The 22,741-nt window shown below is 41.3% G+C and overlaps 1 protein-coding gene and 1 pseudogene across 1 annotated transcript in view; one reads left to right on the forward strand and one right to left on the reverse strand.

The window, feature by feature from the left end:
- Positions 1–22,741, forward strand: part of LOC122198822 (probable cation-transporting ATPase 13A4) — a 147,966-nt gene that overhangs the window by 120,961 nt on the left and 4,264 nt on the right. The window contains exons 21-31 of the mRNA XM_042903637.1: positions 275–435; positions 1,261–1,383; positions 2,596–2,675; positions 4,142–4,184; positions 4,574–4,683; positions 7,035–7,131; positions 8,645–8,717; positions 15,838–16,009; positions 17,002–17,195; positions 18,559–18,647; positions 20,532–20,616. Coding sequence (XP_042759571.1) covers positions 275–435; positions 1,261–1,383; positions 2,596–2,675; positions 4,142–4,184; positions 4,574–4,683; positions 7,035–7,131; positions 8,645–8,717; positions 15,838–16,009; positions 17,002–17,195; positions 18,559–18,647; positions 20,532–20,616 — 1,227 coding nt within the window. The remainder of the gene's footprint in view (positions 1–274; positions 436–1,260; positions 1,384–2,595; positions 2,676–4,141; positions 4,185–4,573; positions 4,684–7,034; positions 7,132–8,644; positions 8,718–15,837; positions 16,010–17,001; positions 17,196–18,558; positions 18,648–20,531; positions 20,617–22,741) is intronic.
- LOC122198821 lies at positions 10,702–11,352 on the reverse strand (annotated as a pseudogene).

A 22,741-nucleotide genomic window follows, 5' to 3' on the forward strand; every position in this document is an offset into this window, starting at 1 on the left:
GAAAAATGATGGAAATAGATTTGAATTTTGCCTTTTTGTTTTTTCTTTCCACTCTCTGGAAAAACTGGTGGGTTATGAAGTAACCAGATAAAAAGCAATAAGAATCACGAAAGGGATCATGGATTCATGGAGAATCAGCATGAGAGAGACTTAGAAATTATTTCTTTTCACACCTAAAATAAATTCTGGACTCCTTACCCTAGTTTTCCAGGCCCTGCATGAATTGGTTCTATCTTTTCAACCTCACCTTGCTATAACCCTTCCTTTCTTATAGGTGACAATCTTCAGACCGCAATAACAGTGGCCAGAAAGTCTGGAATGGTTTCTGAAAGCCAACAAGTCATTCTGATTGAAGCGAATGAAATCACTGGGTCCTCATCAGCATCTATATCTTGGAAATTAGTAGAAGAGAAGTCCATTGCACACAGCAATCAGGTACACCTAAAAACAGACTTCTCTAACTTGGCTCATAGTGTTGACTTCTGAGCAACTTTGACTGGCAGAGATGTAGAGGTGACCTAGGGTCAACAAATTTCCCCAAATGTCTAACACCTATGCAGTTCGAAGAACTCATCCATTTCTCATACTGTTCCTACTGAGCTTTAATGTATAGTGTCGTTGTGGGTCCTGGAAAGGATCCATTATTTTAAGTGTAATAATGTTGGCCCTATAGGAGAAAAAATGTAGTAAGGGGGACTGTGAATCTAATTTCTCATCCTCCTTTTGCTTGCTAACCATCCCACTGGGTCCTAAGGAGATTTAGTCCCTGGGAGAGAAACTGCTGTGCACATTGGAAAATTAGACTATGTCTTTGGGCTGGGAAAAGAAAGTTTTATCCATGTATTCCCAATCATTCAGTATCCTATCTCTATTGTGTCCTTGTGGAACAATATTAATTCTGTAAGAAAAAAAAATGGTAATTTCTCACTTCAGGGAGAGATTTGTTAAGCTGTAGTGCTTTGTATTTTACGCTTGAATTTTGTGAAATGTGCTCTTCTCTGAGACTCACCAAGATCAAATCAGGATGAGAACAGGACATGAGTGTTATTCTCCTATTCACTAGAGGCTGTGATGTGCAAAGATTGATCCAGCAAAGACAAAGTGTTTCTCTGAGGAATTGGTGCTGGAGTGTGACTCTTAAAGAGAGACCCCAGTCTCTCTTAAAGAGAGAGGCCAGTCGTCACTGCCTCTCTCTGATATACTTGTGGTCCTTTACCACTCTATCAAGTGTCTAAAATAACTTGTGTTTTGCTTTTGCAGGATAATTACATTAATATCAAGGAAGAAGTCTCTGATCATGGCAGAGAGGGAAGTTACCATTTTGCCTTAAGTGGAAAATCCTTTCAGGTTATAAGTCAACATTTCAGTAGCCTACTCCCAAAGGTAAGTTCTAAGAGGGTTATCAGTCTCCCAGTAAAGATGCCAATGAAGTCACTTACAGAGCATGTTCTTAAGTAATTTCAAACTTTTAAGTAGGTAAGAAATACCTATTGAATGTGTCATAAAGGGGCAAAAACATTTTGTTGTCTCATTTCTAGATAGGTTTAAAATTAGTAAATTTGATTAGCCCATTTCTCACCATCTAGAGAAATAAAGTATTAGGAGCTTCTCAAGTCATAAGGATTGCTTTTGGGTGGCTGTCTTCATACTGCCATGGTGAGGGGTCTAACGGTGAAGGGGAAATCCATCAATTATAGAGGAAAGCAGCCCAAGAAAGGAATTCTGTTAGGTTTTTGATAGAGAGTCTACACAAGAAAGGGTCAAAGATAACAATTTTCTGATGAAGAATAAACCCATAGCAGGGGCAGGTAAGTTATATACATAACAGGTGGACAAACTAGAGAAAGATTGTGTCTAGTGTAATCCAAAGATAAATTATTTGTATTCAATTGCTTATCATCTTAGGCACTGTTTAAGACAAAAAGATTAAAGACTAAGCTGAGTTACTTTCAAGAACAGCAAGGAGCACAGAGATCTAACAGAAGAATTCAGACTCTGTAGAATAAAGCTCAGGTGGATGGAGCTGGTATACATTTATTATATCTCCAAACCACCAATGTTCCATAGCCAAAATTAGACTTGGGATATCAGCTGAGCTCCACAATTGGTCAAGCCCAGATGGCATGGTTAAATCAAAGACCACTAATTGTCACTATTTCATCATGAGGCTGTTTTTCCTGCTCGTTCTGAACAATTTTCTGAGAAGCTGTTGCCTCCTTTCCTTTCCCTAGGATGCTGACCTCTCGATATCTTGCAATTTCTCATACTCTACTGGTTCAAGATTCCATTAAGCTCAGGAATTTTTGACCACTTTCTTGATGGCAGTTCAGCTAAATATCTGAAGGTCATCATTTTCATCCAATATTTTTATTAAGCAGTCATCTTGACTGATTTTTGGTCTCCTTGGTCGCTTACTTGATGACCAAGGTCTCAATGTCTTAAAAATAAAAAATAAAAAATAAAAAAGACTTCTTGGAAACAAATTGTGTTTTGCCATTCATGGATGTTATTTTCCAGTCAGCCTTCTAAGTATTATCAATTATCTCATGTATGACCAACTGACGTGATATAAAGTTTCTCTTGGGTTCCTTACAGATACTGATAAATGGAACAATCTTTGCAAGAATGTCTCCTGGGCAGAAATCCAGTCTGGTGGAAGAATTTCAGAAACTGGAGTAGGTTCTTTACCAATTCAGGTGGTATGAAGTGCCTGGAGCATGACAGTCAGGGAGAGAGTAAGAGGTACAAGAAGTCCCCTAAGGCAGTGGTTCTGAACCTAACTGCCTATGACAGTCACCCTGGGAGCTTTGAAAAAATAACAGTCCCAGGACCCCACTGTCCAGATATTCTAATTCAGTTGTTCATGTGGGGCTTGGACATCAGTGTTTTTTCAACGCTCCTCAAATGGGTCAATTTTGCACCCAGAGTTGAGAACCACTGGACTAGAACATATGGGACGTGAAAGTGTGTGGTGAGAAATGAACCTGGAAGGATAGTTTGAGTTCAGCTCCTGAAGGTACAATGACAATTTAGACATTATACATTATCATCACAGCTGTGACATAAGGAGATTCGTATGGCAAGGGATTCACATAACCTTAAAAATACTGAAATATTTATATGGCAAAGTATCTTCTCTGTCCTGAATCAGAATAATACTTCTCTTTTAACACAAAGGATCTGCATTAGAGAATAGGCAGTTCAAATAAAGTGCCCATCATTTGAGACCCTTTATTTCCTGTTAACAGAACCCATGGAGTCCTGTAAGTTTTCTTCATTTCTGGTGCTGGACCATATAGACATGACTCCTAATCTTTTTCACTCCCACTTCATCCCCCCTGATTTAGTCACTAGGCAAGCTTCTTGATTCAGAAAGTCCTGTCTTCTTAACTTGGTTGAAAACCTAGATAGTAAACTAGTTGCCTTCATAGGACAGTGTGGAAGGCAAGTACAGCAAATCCTATAAATACTGTCAGAGCACTCCTACCTTAAAAAGCACACTATCCATAATCTTTGTCAAGAATTAAAGCCAGCAGGATGCACTCACCCTCAAAGAGCGATCCTGACGCAGGAATATATTTTCTTTCTTCAAAGTCTGGGCATTTGTTAGTTGAGTGACTGCTAAAATGGCAAATTTCCTGCCCTGTTACTATTTACAGCACCAAGTAATTTTCGTTTATTGTTTTAGAAATCAGAAGACACTTTTCCCTACAGCATCTCACTGAATACTCACAACACTTTGTAGGAGAGAAAAATAATGGCCAAAATGGTCAAGTGATCAGGTCAAAGATCTAGATCTGGCTTCAAATCTGGTGCCCTCTCCACTGTGCCATGGTGTTATGTCATATAATTGTGAACGTCCCATTTTACAGCCAACAAAGCTGCTTTCTAAGCAGTGAAGTACAGAGTCTCCCTGAAATGCTTGGAGTCAGGATGGTGTGCTGGGTTTCCTAATCCATCGGGGAGCTGTAGAGTCACACTTTACTTTTAGTCAAACTGGACCCTTCAGAAAACTCCCTTAAAATAAAGAATCAGAGTGTCCCCTAAGTAACGAAGTTCATTTTATTATTTTTTTTAATTAGAGAAATGAGCAGTTAAAATTGCTTTGATTTCCCCTACAATTGACATGGCTCCCTTTTAGTTACTTTGTAGGTATGTGCGGTGATGGAGCCAATGACTGCGGGGTAAGTAGCTGCCGGTGTGTGGGGCCATAATCACACCAGGACACACCAGGACTTACACTTAATTGCACTTGCCTGGAGTCCTTTAGACATAATATCCCTGGGATACACTTATCTCCATTCTTCTTGATGGAAGAACTGACGTGGAGGGTTTGGGAGGGTTTTGACCAAGGCCGCCCAATGACTCAGTGATCAGTATACTGACTTCTTTGGCCAGATGTCCCAGTGTCGTCTCTTTGTTATGCAATAGGCAGAACAAATTCTGGTCCCCTCCTGGCTCGTGCTTGGGTCCACGGGCCATCCTGTAGCTAGCTTGACAAGCTTTTCCTGTGTGGCCTCAGGGGAGACATCTGTGAGTGTGCAAGCAGAGTAAGCTGACTCTTTGCTTTCAGGCTTTGAAAATGGCTCACGTGGGCATCTCTTTATCAGAACAGGAGGCATCTGTGGCCTCACCTTTCACTTCTAAAACTCCAAACATTGAGTGTGTACCTCACCTTATCAAGTAAGTAGATGCTTTCCACCAGCACTGTTTTAATCTCTCTTGACTTTTAAGTTCAGATCCCATTGTTCGGCCAGGGAAACAACGGAAATTTTGTGTCCCTGGGTGGGGTGGGTGCTTTGCAGGACAATGCAGTCAGCCATTCTACTCCTGAGTGACTTACCAGCAGTTAAAAATAACTGTGGGAGGGGCGCCTGGGTGGCTCAGTCAGTTGGGCGTCTGACTTGGGCTCAGGTCATGATCTCGCGATCTATGAGTTCGAGCCCCGCATCGGGCTCTGGGCTGACAGCTCAGAACCTGGAGCCTGCTTCGCATTCTGTGTCTCCCTCTCTCTCTGCCCCTCTCTCACTTGTGTTCTGTCTCTCTCTGTCTACCAAAAATAAATAAATGTAAAAAAAATTAAAAAAAAAAATAATAACTGTGGGAGAGTAGTGGCATAATGAAAACCACTCAATAGGTTATCTTTAGAAAATTGGAATCTGGAACTTTTTTTTTAATTTTAAAGTTTGTTTATTTATTTTGAGAGAGAGAGAGAGAGAGAGAGCATGAGCAGGGGAGGGGGCAGAAGTAGGAGAGGGGCAGAGAGAGGGGGAGAGAGAGAATCCCAAGCAGCCTCCATGAGCAAAACGGAGCCTGACTCATGGCTTGAACTCACAAACTGTGAGATCATGACCTGAGCTTAAATCAAGAGTCAGATGCTTAACCCACTGAGTCACCCAGGCACCCCTGGAATCTGGAACTTGTAACTGCTTTGAAAGTGTTGATCTTATTATTGTTATTTTTACATATATCTCCATAGGTGCTTTATAATGGGGGGTAGAGACAAACTTTCCTTTCCCCGATTGCCCTCTTTTCCTCTTGCCTCTTTATGCTTCTTTGGAATATCCTTCCCATCCCCAGTTTTCAAAATATTAACTCATCTTTGCTGCTTCTACTAAAATCTCCCTTGGTGCTTTATCTGTACCTCCCAGAAGATGTACTTCTGCTGTATTTTATTGGGATGATAGAAATGGTTAGCACTGTGGCTGCTTTGGGTGATTATAACTAGCATGTATTTACAGCTTGTGAAGTGCTTTAATACCCATTATCTTATACTTCCAAACAGCCTGGAGATGTCGGAGTGGTCACTATTTCCTTTTACAAATAAAGAAATGGAGGTTTAGAGAACTTAACTGAGGTTCCCAAGCTCACACAGCCATATAGGATTAGAAATTATGTTAGAACTGATGGTATTTAAATGTTTTCTCTACAAATGTCATACTATTCCCACCATATTAAAATGATGATTTTGCTGGCTCCTCCCAAATTTTTAAAAATTTATGTGTGTATTTGACAAATATTTATAGAGCAGGCACTTAGTGCCAGGAACTGGTGGAGACCCTGGAGACCCAGAAGCAAGTAAATCACACATTCCTTGACCTCATAAAGCTTTATTCTGGTGGAGAAGTCAGGCAATAAACACATACACAGATAAATCAAGGGTAATGGGAAAAGTAAGAAGGTGGCTGGGGGGGGTGGAATTGGCTGCTGCAGGTGTGTGGCATGCGAAAACCCTTTCTAAGGAGGTGAGAGATGACGAGAAACTACCTTCTGGTAGAGCAAATGACAGCAGCTGAGCCCCAGTACAGGGAAAAGCCCACTCTGAAATCAGGCTTTGGAATCCCAGGAAAACATTATGACCAGAAGCAAATTTAAACTCGTTTCTTTCCAATGAAAGTGATAAAAGTGGCATCTCATAAATAATCTATTTTATGCTTTAAATATATACCATTTACTCCAAGTCCACCAACAGTAACGGAAACAAACACGTTCGTTGTTTTCAGTCTATTTAAATTCGATATATGATGTATTTGAGCATAGACACTGTTTCAGTGCAGTTTTAGAAAAAGCGGGGATGGCCAAATGATTTGAATGAAATGAAACACCTTCATGAAAATAGCCCCCAAGCCTGCAATCTTATTTAAATTCCTTAGTTTACAGATGAAGAAACTGTGACTGACAGAAGGAAATGACCTTCCAAATTACACTTGTGAGTAGGTACGAGCTCTAGGACGCATCCCCAGGTCCTCTGACTCCGCTCTGACATGATGCCCACAGAGAGCACGAGGCTACCATGCACTCTGGGCTCTCGAACTGGACCAAGGCTGGGGGGCTGGGCCGGGAATTGGTCTTTCCTGAAAGTCTAGTCGTTTAGCATACTGACAGACAGCTCGCTCTGGCTCGAGGCTATCCAGTCTGTCAGACAAACTGTTGAATAATCAGGCTTTGGAGTGTTTCTCCTAAGCTCAGCTGAACAGCAGAGGCACTGACCTTTCTTTCCATCTCCTTACTCTGTCCTTTCTTTGCTTACACAGGGAAGGACGTGCCGCTCTCGTTACCTCATTTTGCATGTTCAAGTACATGGCTCTGTACAGCATGATCCAGTATGTTGGTGTTCTGCTGCTCTACTGGGTATGACTGGTGACCCGAGCTCCTGGTTAGAACTGAAACAAGGAGTTGCATCCTCCCAACCTGCATGCCTCTTGAGGAAGAGTGCACGTGGGGGAGCTTGGAGGACCAAGGGCCCCTCTGAAACTACCTTTGTGGTGAAAGTAAATCAGAAATAGATGCACACAGGAGAAGCTGAAGGTGTCAATTCTCTGACTCTCTGACAGAGACATTTTGTGTGTAGTAGTAGCTGAAGATCAAGGCATAGCACTTTCTCGCGGTTGCTTCTGGCTGCTTGGACGAGGTCTCCATCTTCTCTGTTCCAGTGTGACTCTACCCGAGCGTACCATTCAGTAGCGAGATGATCTGGGACTGGGGAGCTGGTAAATGTTTCAGAGCCGCTCTCCCTGGGACAGCAAGCCCTGGTTATTCATGTTTGCTGATTTCCGTGGTGTAAATATGCCCACCATGGCTGGTTTCGAGCTGCCTGCCTGACGTCACTGAGCATGGAGTTGGGAAGAGATGTGCACATGGCATGTCATTATGTAGTACTTGCACCCCAGAGTTAGAAGACTTGTAAATATCTTAAAGAACATAGATAACAGCACAATGTAGGAAAAGGATTAGGAAGTGCTGGATTGGGGGTATTTATTAGCTTTGTTTTAGCATAATGTATTTAATGGTAGATTTGTATAATTTCAGGTTCTATAATGGCTGTGTTTAACAGCCAGTTCAAAAAAATAATCCCTGAAAACTTTGCAATCGACTCTCATGAGCGAGTATAAGCAGCCTACTGATGATTCGTTAGATTCATCTCTATGTCCTGCCCTCTTGCTTCTGGGCTGAAGGTTTCAGTTTTGTTATTTTCAGATTGCTTATGTCTTTTCCCGCTCACAATGAATGAGATGGAGAAGGAGAGGCTGTGCACAGAAATTTGGTCCTATTTTGGAATCCCAACAACTCATGCTACAAACTAGAGTTGAACTTGGGTCATCTTGATCTCCTTTCCACTAAAAGGGGGGCAAGGAAGCAAGTTACTTGAAATCAGTAAGATCTTAACCTTTTTTTCCCCAAGAATATCAAGGATGCCTTATCAGGACTTGCTAATAACACCCAAGACTGCAAATAGTGGGTTCAATTATTCTTTTTCCACTGGTAAAATTTGGGTAAGATCACCACACATTTGTCTCTTGTTACTACTGGGAACTCACTGTCCTGTTGTTCCAGACCAAACCCTGACTTTCTGCTAGCAGGTAGAAAAGAGATCAGAGATGGATCTAGTAGAGTAAGACATCTCCCTCAACAGGAGGATGTTGATGTACAAAGGACCCAGCCTAGAAAGCACACAAAGGTGGCCTCCTGGTTGGAGGGGGTTTCACAGCCTTATCTTTGGTACTTCTACCAACACAAACAGGACCCTGGCCACACCTTCTTCTTGTAAAATCCCATGTTGCAGGAACAAAAATGAATGCAACTGATGTCAGACTTCATCCAGAGGGTCACAACATTTTTGACCTGCTTTCCTTTTTCTTTTCAGGAGACAAACAGCCTTTCAAATTACCAGTTTCTGTTCCAGGATCTGGCCATCACAACTCTTATTGGTGTAACAAGTAAGACATTTTTGAAACTTTCTTGGCTCTTCCAGAAGGGCTGGTCCACTAGGAGGGACACCAGTTGCAGCCTCAGGGATATGGGACTTACGCCCAAAGGTCCATTCAGAGAGGGAAAAAGGAAATAAGAGCCCCATTTGTGAGTCTTGGATTGAAATAAAAGTATTAGCCATGGAAAAGCTGGCTAGTTATTTTTCTGTTTTCCACAAAATACGGGGCTTCCATAATGGTCATTAAACTTATTTATCTATTTATTTGATTGTTTGTTTATATTTTGGGATAATTTATTGCTTTTCATTTTTTTTAAATATAATTTATTGTCAATTTGGCTAACATACAGTGTGTGCAATGTGCTCTTGGTTTTGGGGTAGATTCCTGTGGTTCATTGCTTACATACAACACCCAGTGCTCATCCTAGCAAGTACCCTCCTCAATGCCCATCACCCATTTTCCCCTCTGTCCACCACTCCTTCCCCCCACTACCCTCAGTTTGTTCTCTGTATTTAAGAGTCTCTTGTGGTTTGCCTCCCTTCCTCTCTGTTTGTAACTATCGATTCCCCCTTCCCTTCTCCCATGGTCTTCTTGTTCAGTTTCTCAAGTGCACTTTGAAAATCAGGAATGCTGTCTTCAGTATGCTTTCAGGTGTAATTATAGTTAATATATGCCCAGTTTATAGAGGCTGGATAGCTTTTATGCTTTAGATCTTTTTTTTTTTTTTTTTAGTTTATTTATTTGCTTTGAGAGAGAGAGAGAGAGCAAGTAGGGAAGGAACAGAGAGGGAGAGAGAGGATCCCAAGCAGGCTCCATGCTGTCAATGCTGACAGGGCTCAATCTCATGAACTGTGAGATCATGACCTGAGTTGAAATCTAGAGTTGGACACTTAATCGACTGAGCCATCCCAGTGCCCCTGTTTTAGATCTTTAAATCCTAGCCTTTGGGGATTTTGAATGAAGATTAAAGATAATCTTGCCATTAGGCCACTCCCATTTCCACCTCTTGATTAACATGAATTGTCTTCCCAATTTCCCTGCTGTAGGCTTTCACCCCAACCCATCCACTCCCCACCATCCACCATATTCTCTGCTTTCCTCTCTGTTACATATAAATGCCAACAGCTCCACTTATACGTTTAATCCTACCTCTTCCTACCTTCTTGGGGATTTTGTTTCTGTTATAATCTCCTTCTTCACGGTCATCAACTTTTCTCTGGTCTGCTGGATCAGCATATAAATATATTTTCTTATCTTCTACCAGATCTGGTATTCAACAAAATTATTAGCTACTTATTGAGTGCCTAATTTGTACTACTTACCATAATAGGCACTTAGAACACATCAGTGAAAGGGAAAAAAATTCCCTTTCCTTGCATTCTGGTAAAACAACCTGGTTGTTCAAAGACCTGGAGCCATCCTTGGTTTCTCTTTTCTTTATCCTTCACATCCCTTTGGATGGAGCTCCTGTTGGCTCTGCTTTCCGAAGCTCTGTACCCCCTGACACAGAGCCGTGTCACCTCCCTTGCGGATTCCCACAACAGCCTCACAACTCATCTTGCTTCCCCTCCTCCCCATTTACCTTTCAAAGAGCAGTAAGAGTGTTAATTTTGAAAAGTAAATTTTATTGCCACCTACTTGCTTAAAATGCTCTAGCCCCTGCCTGCTTCTGCTTCACTTACAACCACATTGTTACATTCTTATCCCAGGCACCAGGGTCTTCTTGTCACTTGAGCGTTGTCAAGCTTGTGATCACCACAGTACCTTTGTTTTTGCTCTTTGCTTTGCCTAAAACACTCTCCCTTTCCATCTTTATATGGCTTTGGTTTTTTCTTATTCAGATCTTAGCTCAAATGTCACCACCTCAGGAAGTTCACTTTAAGTAGTCACCAAGCCAATTTTTCTCTATCACACAATTGTGCTTTTTTTTTTTTTTTTTTAGTTCCCAAGGTTTATTCAAGAATTCATACAAAATGTTCCAGATAAATGAGTTTTAATCCGCCTCTTCCTCCTCTTTCTCATCCTGGTTAATCCGGAAGTAACACAGTTTGTAACTCTCTTTGCTGTTAGCAACTACTCGCAATGAATCACAGGGATTATTCTTCAGATATATTTTTTAGGTTTATTTCTTTATTTTGAGAGGGGGGGGAGAGAGAGAGAGAGAGCATGCACAAGTGGGGAAGAGACGGAGAGAGAGGGAGAGAGAAACAATCCCAAGCAGGCTCCACACCGTCAGTGCAGAACCCCATGTGGGGCTCAAACCCAGGAACCATGAGATCATGGCCTGAGCCTAAGCTGGATGCTTAACCAACTGAGCCACTCAGGTGCCCCCTTCAAATATTTTTTTGATGAGTTATTTCGAACACCATTTGGAAAAAAGCACCTCAGAAGTTACTGTAATCTTGTTTTTGTTCCTTTCAGTGGTTAGAGCCCCTCCAACTGAGATTCCCAGATTTTCCATTCATTTTGATTCTCTCTTGAACAAACTGCTCAAAATTGGCAGCCTCCATGATTCCCTCTTCTACAGGGTGGGTGCAGTCAAGGGCAAACTTCATAACTTGCTGCTTCTTCTTCCTTTTTCTTTTCTTTTTTTTTTTTTTTTTTTTTTGCCCCCTTTCACCAGAAACTTTTTCATGGGCACCATGGTGGCAGTGGAGGCAGAAAGCACAATTGTGCTCTATTTGTGTGTGTGTGTGTGGGGGGGGTGCCCTTCACAATCTGAAGTTATGCTTTTATCTGTGTTTTTATTTGCGTCTTCCTGCCTCCCCTGTCCCAGAGTGTGTGTATTGTGAGAACAGCCCCTTGTCTATCTTGACTACTGCTTGTTCCCTGTAATTCTGACAGTGTCAGGTGTATCCAAGGGGCTCAAATCTCTGGAAAGAACACCCTTGGCCAGTCCATACTGTTAACAGAATTCTTATGAAGAAGCCAAGCCTATCTCTATGTAACTTGCACCCATCCCAGCTCTGCGATTTAGGGTGGCAAAGAGCCATCTATGTTTTCTCCCTAGATCAGTGTTTCTTCCACATTTTTCAAAACAGCCCTCATTTCAGCTCTAATTGTTCTCTGTTTAGTAACAAGCATCTCCAGGTTTTCCTCTATATTTTGATAAATAACTTGATTATTTTTTGTTCTTATGGTTACTAATATATATTCATTATAAAACAAAGATGGAAAACATTGCAAGATATAACAAAGGAAAAAAATCCATCTTTATTCTACCATTCAGAACTAATGAATTAAAGCATTCTGTATGTATATAAATGAAGAATTTTGAATTATGTTCTCTATATAGGTGTGCGTACATTTTCTTCATTTAACTTTGTCATAAATTTTCATGTCGTTAAATATTTTAATTATTTTTTATTGTGGTAAAATATACATAACATAAAATGTGCCATTTTGACCACTTTTAAACATATAGTTCAGGGGCATTAATTACATTCACAGTTTTGTGCAATCATTGCCACTCTTTACTTCCAAAATTTTTACATTTCCCCAAACAGAAACTCTGTACTCATTAAGTAATAGCTCTCCGTTGTTCTGTCAGTGCAGAGCCCAATGTGGGGCTTGAAACCATGAACTGCAAGATCATGACCTGTGCCCGAGTTGGATGCTTAACCGACTGAGCCACCCAGGTGCCCCTACAGCCTTTTATATTTGCTCAGTTACTTTTTTAAAATGTTTTTATTTTTTATTTTTATTTATTTTTGAGAGAGAGAGAGGGAGAAAGAGAAACAAAGCACGAGTGAAGGAGGGCCAGAGAGAGGGAGACACAGAATCTGAAGCAGGTTCCAGGCTCTGAGCTGTCAGCACAGATGTTGAACTCACAGACTGTGAGATCATGATCTGAGCCAAAGTCAGATGCTTAACCAACTGAACTACCCAGGCGCCACTCAAATAGTTACTTTTACTGGACAAAAGAAAGAATGTCAATGAAGAGGTAGAAATTATAAAAAAGATTCTTTAGAAAGAATTTCTTTTGGCTCCTTTTCATATTTTCTGTCTTTTTATTGACATTTTCATTTTGTTCATACATTGTTTCCTAATTTCTTTGAGCATATTTGAAAGAGTTGTTTTCGGGGTGCCTGGGTGGCTCAGTCAGTCGAGCGTCCGACTTCGGCTCAGGTCACGATCTCATGGTTCGTGGGTTCGAGCCCCGTGTCGGGCTCTGTGCTGACAGCTCAGAACCTGGAGCCCACTTCGGATTCTGTGTCTCCCCCTCTCTCTGCCCCTCCCCTGCTCATGCTCTGACTCTCTCTGTCTCAAAAATAAATAGAAACATTAAAAAAAAGAGAGTTGTTTTATAAAATTTTTTTAAAATTTATTTATTATTGAGAGACAGAAACAGAGCATGAGCATGGGAGGGGCAGAGAGAGGGGGAGACACAGAATCCGAAACAGGCTCCAGGCTCTGAGCTGTCAACACAGAGCCCGACGTGGGGCTCGAACTCACAAACCACGAGATCATGACCTGAGCTGAAGTCGGATGCTTTACTGACTGAGCCACCAGGCGCCCCTGAAACAGTTGTTTTAAAGTCTTTGTCTAACATATCATATGACTTCACTCATATGAGGACTCTAAGATACAAAACAGATGGACATAAGGGAAGGGTAGCAAAAATAATATAAAAACAGGGAGGGGGACAAAACATAAGAGACTCTTAAATATGGAGAGCAGAGGGTTACAGGAGGGGTTATGGGAGGGGGGATGGGCTAAATGGGTAAGGGGCATTGAGGAATCTACTCCTGAAATCATTGTTGCACTATATGCTAACTAACTTGGATGTAAATTTAAAAAATAAATTTTTAAAAAAGCTGGGATTTGGAGAAAAATAAAGTCTTTGTCTAGTAAGTCCAATGTCTGGGTGTCTTCAGAGGTTATTTCTGTCAACTTATTTTGTTCTGCTGAATATTATAATGTCGTAACTCTGGAAATCCAGATAACTCTGGAAATCCCCCTTCCCCGGGACTTGATGGCTTTTGTTCTGCTAGTTTTTGAAGGCTGTCATAGTCCATTTGTTTGGTGACTTTCCTAAACTATTTTTTGCAAAGACTGTATCAGTTGCCATGTATGGTCAATGAAATCTCTGTTCCTTTAGCTTTTGTTTAGCTAGTGTTTTTGACAGAGATTTTCTTGACTTCCATGAGTGCAAAACCATGAACAAAGAACAACCTCTCCCAGTCTTTGCAGATTTGTTCTGTGCTGGGGCCCTTCAACACTCAGCCAGGCTTGTGCTGAGTGCAGAGATCATCCAGAGCTCAAAACTGAGGGGCTGTTCCAGTCTTTTCTGAGTGGGTAACTTGCCTTAGGTGTGTGCATGGTTTTCTATAGTCCCCAAAATACACATATGCTTTTGAAAGCCGTAATTTTCCAAAGAAACGTTCTTTAGCTTTTCTTTATCGTAGCTATTATTTTATGTCTCAACTGCCATCTTTTGCCCCAGGTGACTGTGGGTAGTTGGTGAGCCTTACAGTTGTTTTCAAGCAGTGGATGCTGCTGCCCTGAGTTCAGTCTTGCATTAGGTGAAACAGAGATGAGCGCCTTGCACCAGTCCTTCAGGTACCCCCAGACAGGTTAGAATGGACATACCCAATGGATGCAGTTTGCTCTTCCTGTGACCAGAGACCAGAGTCCTCCACTGGGAGGGCCAATGACTGACTTTGAAATTGCCACTGAGCTGAGGAGGGGTAGGGCAATGGCAAGTACAGATGTCACAAAGCTTTCCTACCATTTTTAAGTTGCCTTTTTCTTGATTCAGCATTTGTTTGACTTCTGTAAACCTTTGTTGTTCATAGTTCTGAAAAAGTTAGTTTTGATAGTTTCTGCTTGTTTTTCAATGTTTCTGTGGAAGGATGGGACCTTAGGGCTGTCTGCTCTGCCATTTTTTCCGATGTCACTTCTCATTTTGTCATTGAATATTTTTTTAAGTTTATTTAATTTATTTTACTTAAGTTTATTTATCTGAGAATGAGAGAGTGAGCAGGGGAGGGACAGAGAGAGAACAAATCCCAAGCAAGCTCCACGCTGTCAGTGCAGAGACCAAGGCGGGGCTCGAACTCACGAACCACGAGATCATGACCTGACCCGAAATCAAGAGTCAGATGCTTAACCAACTGAGTCACCCAGGTGTCCCATTGTCACTGAATATTTTAAAGCATTGCTTCTTAGTGACTGCCTGTTGTTTCATTATGTAGATGTACATAGTTTACTGTAAGTGATGCACTAAAGAACATCTTTCTACATCTCTGATATTTTTAGCTTAAGACAAATTTCCAGAAATGGAATAACCATGTCAAATGTTATGAACATGTTCCGGTGTTTTCATATTTATTGCCAAATTGCCCTGCAGAAGGTTTGTGTCAGTGTACGTTTCCAGAAGCAGTGTATAAGAGTGTACATTATCATCATGCCCTCACCTATAATTTGATGGGCTTTGCCTATTTAATAGGCAAAACTGAACCACAATTTCTTTATCCATTCATCAGTTGATGGACATTTAGGCTTTTCCCACAATTTGGCTATTGTTGAGAGTGCCGTGGCAATGAGAAAGAATGAAATATGGCCCTTTGTCGCAACGTGGATGGAACTGGAGAGTGTGATGCTAAGTGAAATAAGCCATACAGAGAAAGACAGATACCATATGCTTTCACTCTCATGTGGATCCTGAGAAACTTAACAGAAACCCATGGGGGAGGGGAAGGAAAAAAAAAAAGAGGTTAGAGTGGGAGAGAGCCAAAGTATAAGAGACTCTTAAAAACTGAGAACAAACTGAAGGTTGATGGGGGGTGGGAGGGAGGGGAGGGGAGGTGATGGGCATTTAAGAGTGCATCTTTTGGGATGAGCACTGGGTGTTGTATGGAAACCAATTTGACAATAAATTTCATATATTAAAAAAAATAGCCAAAACTGAAAGCATTTCATGATTGTTTTTGTCTTCTCCCTGAAGAATTGCTCCTATGACTTGAGTTTGAAGCCATTCATTGTATTTTGTTCCCTCAAAACCCTGATGTACTCCAGTTTGTCAGTTTCCTTGGCTGTGTGGGCCTAAGAAGTTACACCGTTCTTCTGATGAAGAATACAGTATTTTCCTTCTCTCACAAACATAACACTTGAATTTATTTTGTAGTGAATTTGAATGGTGCCTACCCCAAGCTGGTGCCCTTCAGGCCTGCAGGACGGCTGATCTCCCCACCTCTGCTGCTCTCTGTGATTCTCAACCTTCTTCTCAGCTTAGCCATGCACATTGCGGGCTTCATTCTGGTTCAGAGGCAGCCTTGGTATTCCATGGAGATGCACAGGTACTATCACAGCTCTGATTCCAGCTTCTCACATCCTAATTTCCATCAAACATGGTCTGGCCCTTATGACAAGAAGTAAAGGGTTCTTCATTCTTCTGGAGGCGTTGGCTTTCTTTCAAGTCCCTTGGGGAATTTTCCAGTGATCTTCTCTCCTCTGTAGCACAGTTTGAGGATATTATCCATTGGCACTTACTTTTGCCTGTCTTGTGTGATAATGATCCATGACCTTCTTTTACACCTAGGGTGACCATGCATTATAATTTGCCCAGACATCCCCAGTTTGAGCCTGATATCCCAGTGAAATTTTTTAAATTAATTAATCCTTGAAGTATATTTGGCATACAATGTTACATTAATAACAAGTTATCAATTCGACCATTCTATACATCATTCCTTGCTTACCATGATATGTGGTGCCCATCTGTCACCATATATTAATATGCTATTTTTGATTACAGCTCCTATGCTGTAATTTGCATCCTCATAACATTCATTTTATAACTGGAAGTTTGGACCTCTGAATCCCCTTTATCTATTTTTCCCACCCCTTCCACGCATGTCTCCTCTGGCAACTACCGGTTTTGCTGGTGATACTAGTCTTTTCCTTTCACATTCAAATATGCTCCTGTTGGATGATAAATTATATGGTCACCCTATTTATCAATATTCAGAGATCTTAAGCCACAAGAGGAAAAACTCATGGCTTACTCATCTTTTTCCCACATAACCTTACTACACATGAAGGGTACCCAAATTATTGAATAAATAACTTGTCTATCTATCTATCTACCTATCATATATCTATCTTTTATCTATTCATCTATCCAAAATATAGATCTATCTGTGTTGGTTTCTTTCCCCTTATTTTTCAGTATATTCTTTCCCAAAGTGTAGGTAATTACAAAAGCACTGAGGGCATGGAATCCTGTAGATACCAGTGCTCCATAAAGACCTGTCATCTTCGTTCATTACCTTTTTTGTTTCCTTTTTAGTGCCTGCACAGTGCAAAATGAAAGCATCTCAAAGTTAACCATTTCTCCCACTGCTCCAGAAAAAATCGGAAGTAATGGTGCCTTCACAAGCTTCGAAAACACTACCATATGGTTCTTGGGAACAATCAACTGTATCATCGTGGCTCTTATTTTCTCTAAAGGAAAACCATTTAGGCAGCCCATATATAAAAATTGTGAGTAGCGTTGTACCAGATCAGAGGTGAGGGGTCATCAGAAGGAACAGACATGCCCAGGTCACTCAGGGAGCAGCAGCGGAGTTGATGCTTATCTGGAGCCCTTGACTTTATACTCCAGGGCTCTATAAACACATTTGGCAGCCTCATTCTTAGCTCCTTTCCTCAAAGCTGCATTAAATTCTAGGGCTTCTTCCTCTACCTCTTTCCTTCACCGGAAGTTTGTCTCCAGGTGTCCTTTCATGGCACCACTGTAAATTGGGACGAGTCATTTATTTCCTCACGTGTCAGTACTTGTCGGAATTCATCTGGGAGGAGGTGGAGAGAGAGAAGTGTCACAACACTCAGTTGGAACATGTCTCCTGCCGTGAAGACAATGGTTAAGATGGCATTGTGTGGTTGGCAGCCTGGGAGGGGGTCCAGCCTGAAGGAACCTGGCTATAGTAATTGTGGAGGCTCTTGGCCAAAGTACATGCTACCTCCTTACATTCTGGACTGGAGTGCGGTGTGTGTTAGGAGAAGTGGGTGACCTGGTTACCCTGTGGAACATTCATTTGTATACATCCCTACCTCTCAAATTGGGAACATTTAATTAATTAAATATTTAGTTAATTATTTTTACCTTTACTTATTTATTTCAAGAGAGAGAGAGGGAGAGAGAGCATGAGCACTGGAGGAGCAGAGAGAGAGAGCAAGAGAGAGAATCCCAAGCAGGCTCCATGCTGTCAGTGCAGAGCCTGATGTGGGGCTCGAACCCATGAACTATGAAATGGTGATCTGAGGCGAAATCAAGAGTTGGATGCTTTAACAGCTGAGCCACCCAGGCACCCCTAATTGGGAAAATTTAGAAGCATAAGTTGAAGGATCAATGTCCTCATAAGAATTAGTTTATTTAGAGAAAATTATTTTGCCTTTCTCCTTCTTGGGATGAGAAAGCAGTCAAATGCTTACCTCTACATTACTGCAATTTAAATATTTGTTTATTTACAGCCCTCTTTTTTTTCCAGAATAGAATTTGAAGCAGGGGATTTGCATTAAAAAGACTTGGGTACTTAACTGTCTTCAAGGCATTTTTTGAAAATATATTAGGTCAAAATTGCTCTCTCTGTATTTCCCACTTTTATTAATTGAAACTTACAACATGCATGTGAAAATTTCCATCTGCTTCAAGGACATGCATAGAAATTGTGGAGGTGAGACCCATTGCATAGAAATGAGTACTTTCCATTTATTATGCTGTGTTTGGATGTAGGAATCAAGTAAGCTTAATCAGTGTTCATCTAGACTATGTCTGTCAATAGATGTGAAACTCCGTATATACTCCAATTTCTCTAAATGATAGCTTGTGTTCTTATTTCCTCAGATATATTTGTCCTTGTGCTGGTCATACAGCTGGGTGTGTGTCTATTCATTCTATTTGCTGATATTCCAGAATTATATAGGCGTTTGGATGTAAGTCTTATCTCTGGGCTATGATGATGGTTTACTGTTATATAATACCCTGACTGCAAGAAGCAGGTCACGGTGGCAATTGACATGGACTCGTGACACTGATTATCCTTTTGGAATAGTAGAGTTAAAAAAGAATACTACATTTATTTGTATTTTTTTTTTAATTTAAGCCAGCCAGGAAATAAGATTCTGTCTAGTCTTGATTTCAAATATTTCAGAAGCATTGGCCATTTTTCTTTTAAAAGATCCCTGTAAGAATGGAAAAATCTATATACATACACTGTTTCAAGCGTAAGAAAATTTTTTCCCCTAAGCACTTCTGTTTTGAAGCTGTTGAAAACAGTTTGCCTATAACACTTTTTCTGTTAATTCTCAAATCTGTACTTACATCTTTAAAAAAAATCTCTATAAAGACGTGTTTGTATGTTCATACTTAATGTCTGCAAAACTTGTTTGCAAAGAGCCATAACTTACCTCATGAACTCTCTTAGAGTGTGTAATTTTGAGGCAAATGTCAAAATCTATGAGACAATTTTTACATATACAAGCTAGGGGAAATGTGTATTTCAATTCCTTTAACCTATACTTTTGAATTAGAAGTTTATTATTACCAAATGTCCTTTAGACCAATAAATAGAATACAGAAGAGATGGTAAAAGGGAATGGACTTTTTTTACTTAGTGCTACGTGAGCCTGCCTGCCCACCTCTCCAACTCAAAGACACGTGTCATGAAGGCCAAGGTCCTATCTTATTCAGTTTCATATTACCAGTGCCTAACATAACCCATGGCACAAAAGGGCAGTAAATGACTGATCCTTGTAGATCAGGTTCCTAAATGGAGATGAGCACTGGAAGCTCACAGTTCATTGCAAACCAGCAAAACCTTCACAAACCCTTCTTGACACGTGACATACAAACTCATGTCTACATTCGGTTTTCCTTGTGATAATTGTATCACTGTGGTTAACAGCGTAATTGCCACTATTGTTAAATATGTTCACGAATTGGAGTAAGCAGTCATGGAGATAGTCTTTGGCTGCTAGACTTCTGAGTTAAAACTTCTTAATCCTGCAGAAGTTAGGGTTAAGATATGTTGGGTTTAGTCACACTCTTTAAGATGAAAGAGTCTTACAGAGAGGTTGATTCCTCTGGTACAACAAAATAGGGAGCTATTTAGTTTTGGGGGGACCTGTGTGGGGTCATTGCCAACATGACTGCCAAGGAGTCTGCAGAGAATTATTGCTCACCCTAAAAATAATTATTTTTCTTCTTATTACATAAAATTGTGGGTACATTCTAGAAAATGTGAATATGCAGGCAGAGACAGACATCCATTCCCATTCAGCTCCACTTGCCCCACTGGTGAGTACCCTTGTCATGGCACCATCTGTGCAGCCGTGCACACAGCCCTGAGGGTAAAGCCGTGGCTCGGGGCTGCAAAGCAGGGCTCAGCTGAGGGGAGATGTGGCACCAGAGAGACAAGGGCAACACTGCCCCTGTCACATTCGACTTGTGTACCATCAGAGCCTCCTGGGAATAGAGCCACATTCCTGTATTCCCTCATAAAAGCGAGCAACGCAAGCAAACAAAAACACTTATCAAATTTGTCAAATTTTGATCGAATTGATTTGGGGAAATTGAGAAATTACAGGGGCACCAAAAAATAAAAAGGAGAAGAAAGAAAGATAAAAGAATAAAAGCAGCAATCATAGTTTCCGTTATTAAGTGTGTGCCTCTAATATTCACACATGTAATGTCTACATGTAAGCATGTCTATTACACACATGATTTATAACCTATGAAAATGTACACTGTGAACATGTGAACAGCTTTCTGACATTTATTTGTCTTCAAACTAACAGTGATTCTCCATCTCCCACCAGCTTCTCTGCACTCCTCTTCTGTGGAGGGTTTACATCACAATTATGCTCAGCTCCAACTTCATTGTGTCCCTTGTGGTGGAGGTAAGTGCCCTCCGGCTTCTGATCACTGTGGGTAGGGATGGACGGGGCATTCTTTGGGAGTCTGAAAAAAGGAACAGCCTTAGAGGATAAGAGTCAGCAGTCCAAGAGGCTCCCTGCCCTGGTGACATGAGCAATGGTGCTTTCCTCTAGTGAGCTCCAAACAAGGTGTTAATTTTCTCATCGACATGGTGGACCTGGAGAGAATGGGATTATGATGTCTAAGGACCTGTTCGTTTCTAAAATCCACAAGTAGAGAACTGAATTTGTTTTTTTGAAATTACGTATGATTCACATACTACAAAATTCGCCTTCTTAAAAAGTGTGCAGCTCACTGAGTTGTGCAACCATCACCACTAATTCCAGAACATTCTCATCACCCCAGAAGAAATCCTGTACCCATTAGCAGTCGTTCCTCATTCCCCCTTCCCCCTTCTTCACCCCTTGGCAACCAGTAATTTACTTTCAGTCTCCACGCATTTACCTATCAGGACATTTCACATAAAGGGAATCATAGAATATGTGGCCTTTTATGTCTGGATTCTTTCACTTAACAATGTCTTTTACTTTACACATGGGAAATAAGATTCATAGTGAGCTTTTCTTAGATTTGATTCTTCATCTCCAATTTACTCCATTTCCTCAGTGAAATGAGTTTGTGGTCTCCTTTCTTTGGCTATGTGGTTCACTCTCCTCCTTCAGCGCTGTTATTTAGACCAAATCTTCATTCTTCAAAGCCTCCTGGCGAACAGGGGTCACCGTTAGAAAAGACATCTGTGTCAAAGGGGAGGTGAGCATCAGATTCCATCCGTTCCCAGTCTGGGTGGCAATGTTTCCAGTGGCAAACACAGCCTTATGCCAGTGAGGGGGGAATCCCTGGAACCTGACTTCTCTGCAGCACCTTCCTTAACAGGTAGGGTAAAAACCACACAGGAGACAGTGGCAGAAAAGAACATAGAATTAAGGTACTAGAGCCTCTCTCTGTGTGCATATCCAGGACTTCTCAAACTTGAGTGGGCATCAGAGTCACCTGGAGGGTTTATTAAAACCCAGGTTGCCCAGCCCTTCCCCTAGCATTTCCGATTCAAAGGTCTAGAATAAGCACAAGTGTTTGTCAGGTGATTCTGATACTGCTGGTGGAGGGACCACACTGTGAAGTACCGTGCTAACCTGTGTGGTCTCCAAAGCCACCAAATTAATGAGAGGGTCGCATGAGTGTCCTCATACCCAGCTGCAGAAGGATGAACCTTGCCCTTTAAAGGATAATCTTATGTTCGTACCTTGTCCCTGTCAGTGATCACATTATTTCTTCTGCCTGGTATAGCTTCCCCCAATATCTCCTTATGGGAATGCTATTCCATCCTCTATGGCACAGCAGTAGTAGTATCGTCTTCATGAATCTTTCCCAAAGCCTGGATGGGTGAGTCAAGTAACAGTGGTTTAAACAGTCAAGATATTTATTGTCTCACTTAACCGGAAGATTCGAGGTAAGTGGCCATAGAGTTGGTTCAGCAACTCAGTGGTGTCATTGGGGATCATCAATCTTTCTCTCTTCTGCCTCCCCATCTTTAGATACGGGCCTTTCATATTTGCGTGTATTGCTTATGGTGTCCAGATAGCTTCCGCATCGCTGAGCATTACCTGTGTTTTGATGCAGGAAAAAAAAATGGAAGGAGAGGCACCAGCAAGCTTTTCTTCCCTTAAGTATGAACCTTTTATAAGGAAACAAAGTCATTTTCTAGAGCCACCCTGCAGACTTCCTCTTATGCCTCATTGGTCAGAACTGTGTCTTATTGTCATCCTGAGGAGAAAAGGATTCTGGGAAAGTGGATCTATGCCAAACATTAGACAGATTTGCTGACATTGTGTGTGAGTTTTTTCCTCTTAGGTGGGCAGGAAAAAGTTGGGAGGATTGTGCTATAGGTAATCGAGCAACAAAGTCTCCCATAATCCTCTAGCAGGAAGCCATTCGAATGTCACCATGTTTGCAGATAAAAGAAAGCATAAGCCGGAAGTAGTTCACCTGGGTTGGAATCCTTTCTTGCCGCCTGACTCTGGGCAGCACTTGCAACTCCACTTCTCTATGTCTCCGTTTTCTCATCTGAAACGCCGTGATAATAAGGGTACCTAAC

This window comes from Panthera leo, chromosome C2 (genome assembly GCF_018350215.1).
Source record: "Panthera leo isolate Ple1 chromosome C2, P.leo_Ple1_pat1.1, whole genome shotgun sequence".
NCBI classification, from domain to species: Eukaryota; Metazoa; Chordata; class Mammalia; order Carnivora; family Felidae; genus Panthera; species Panthera leo.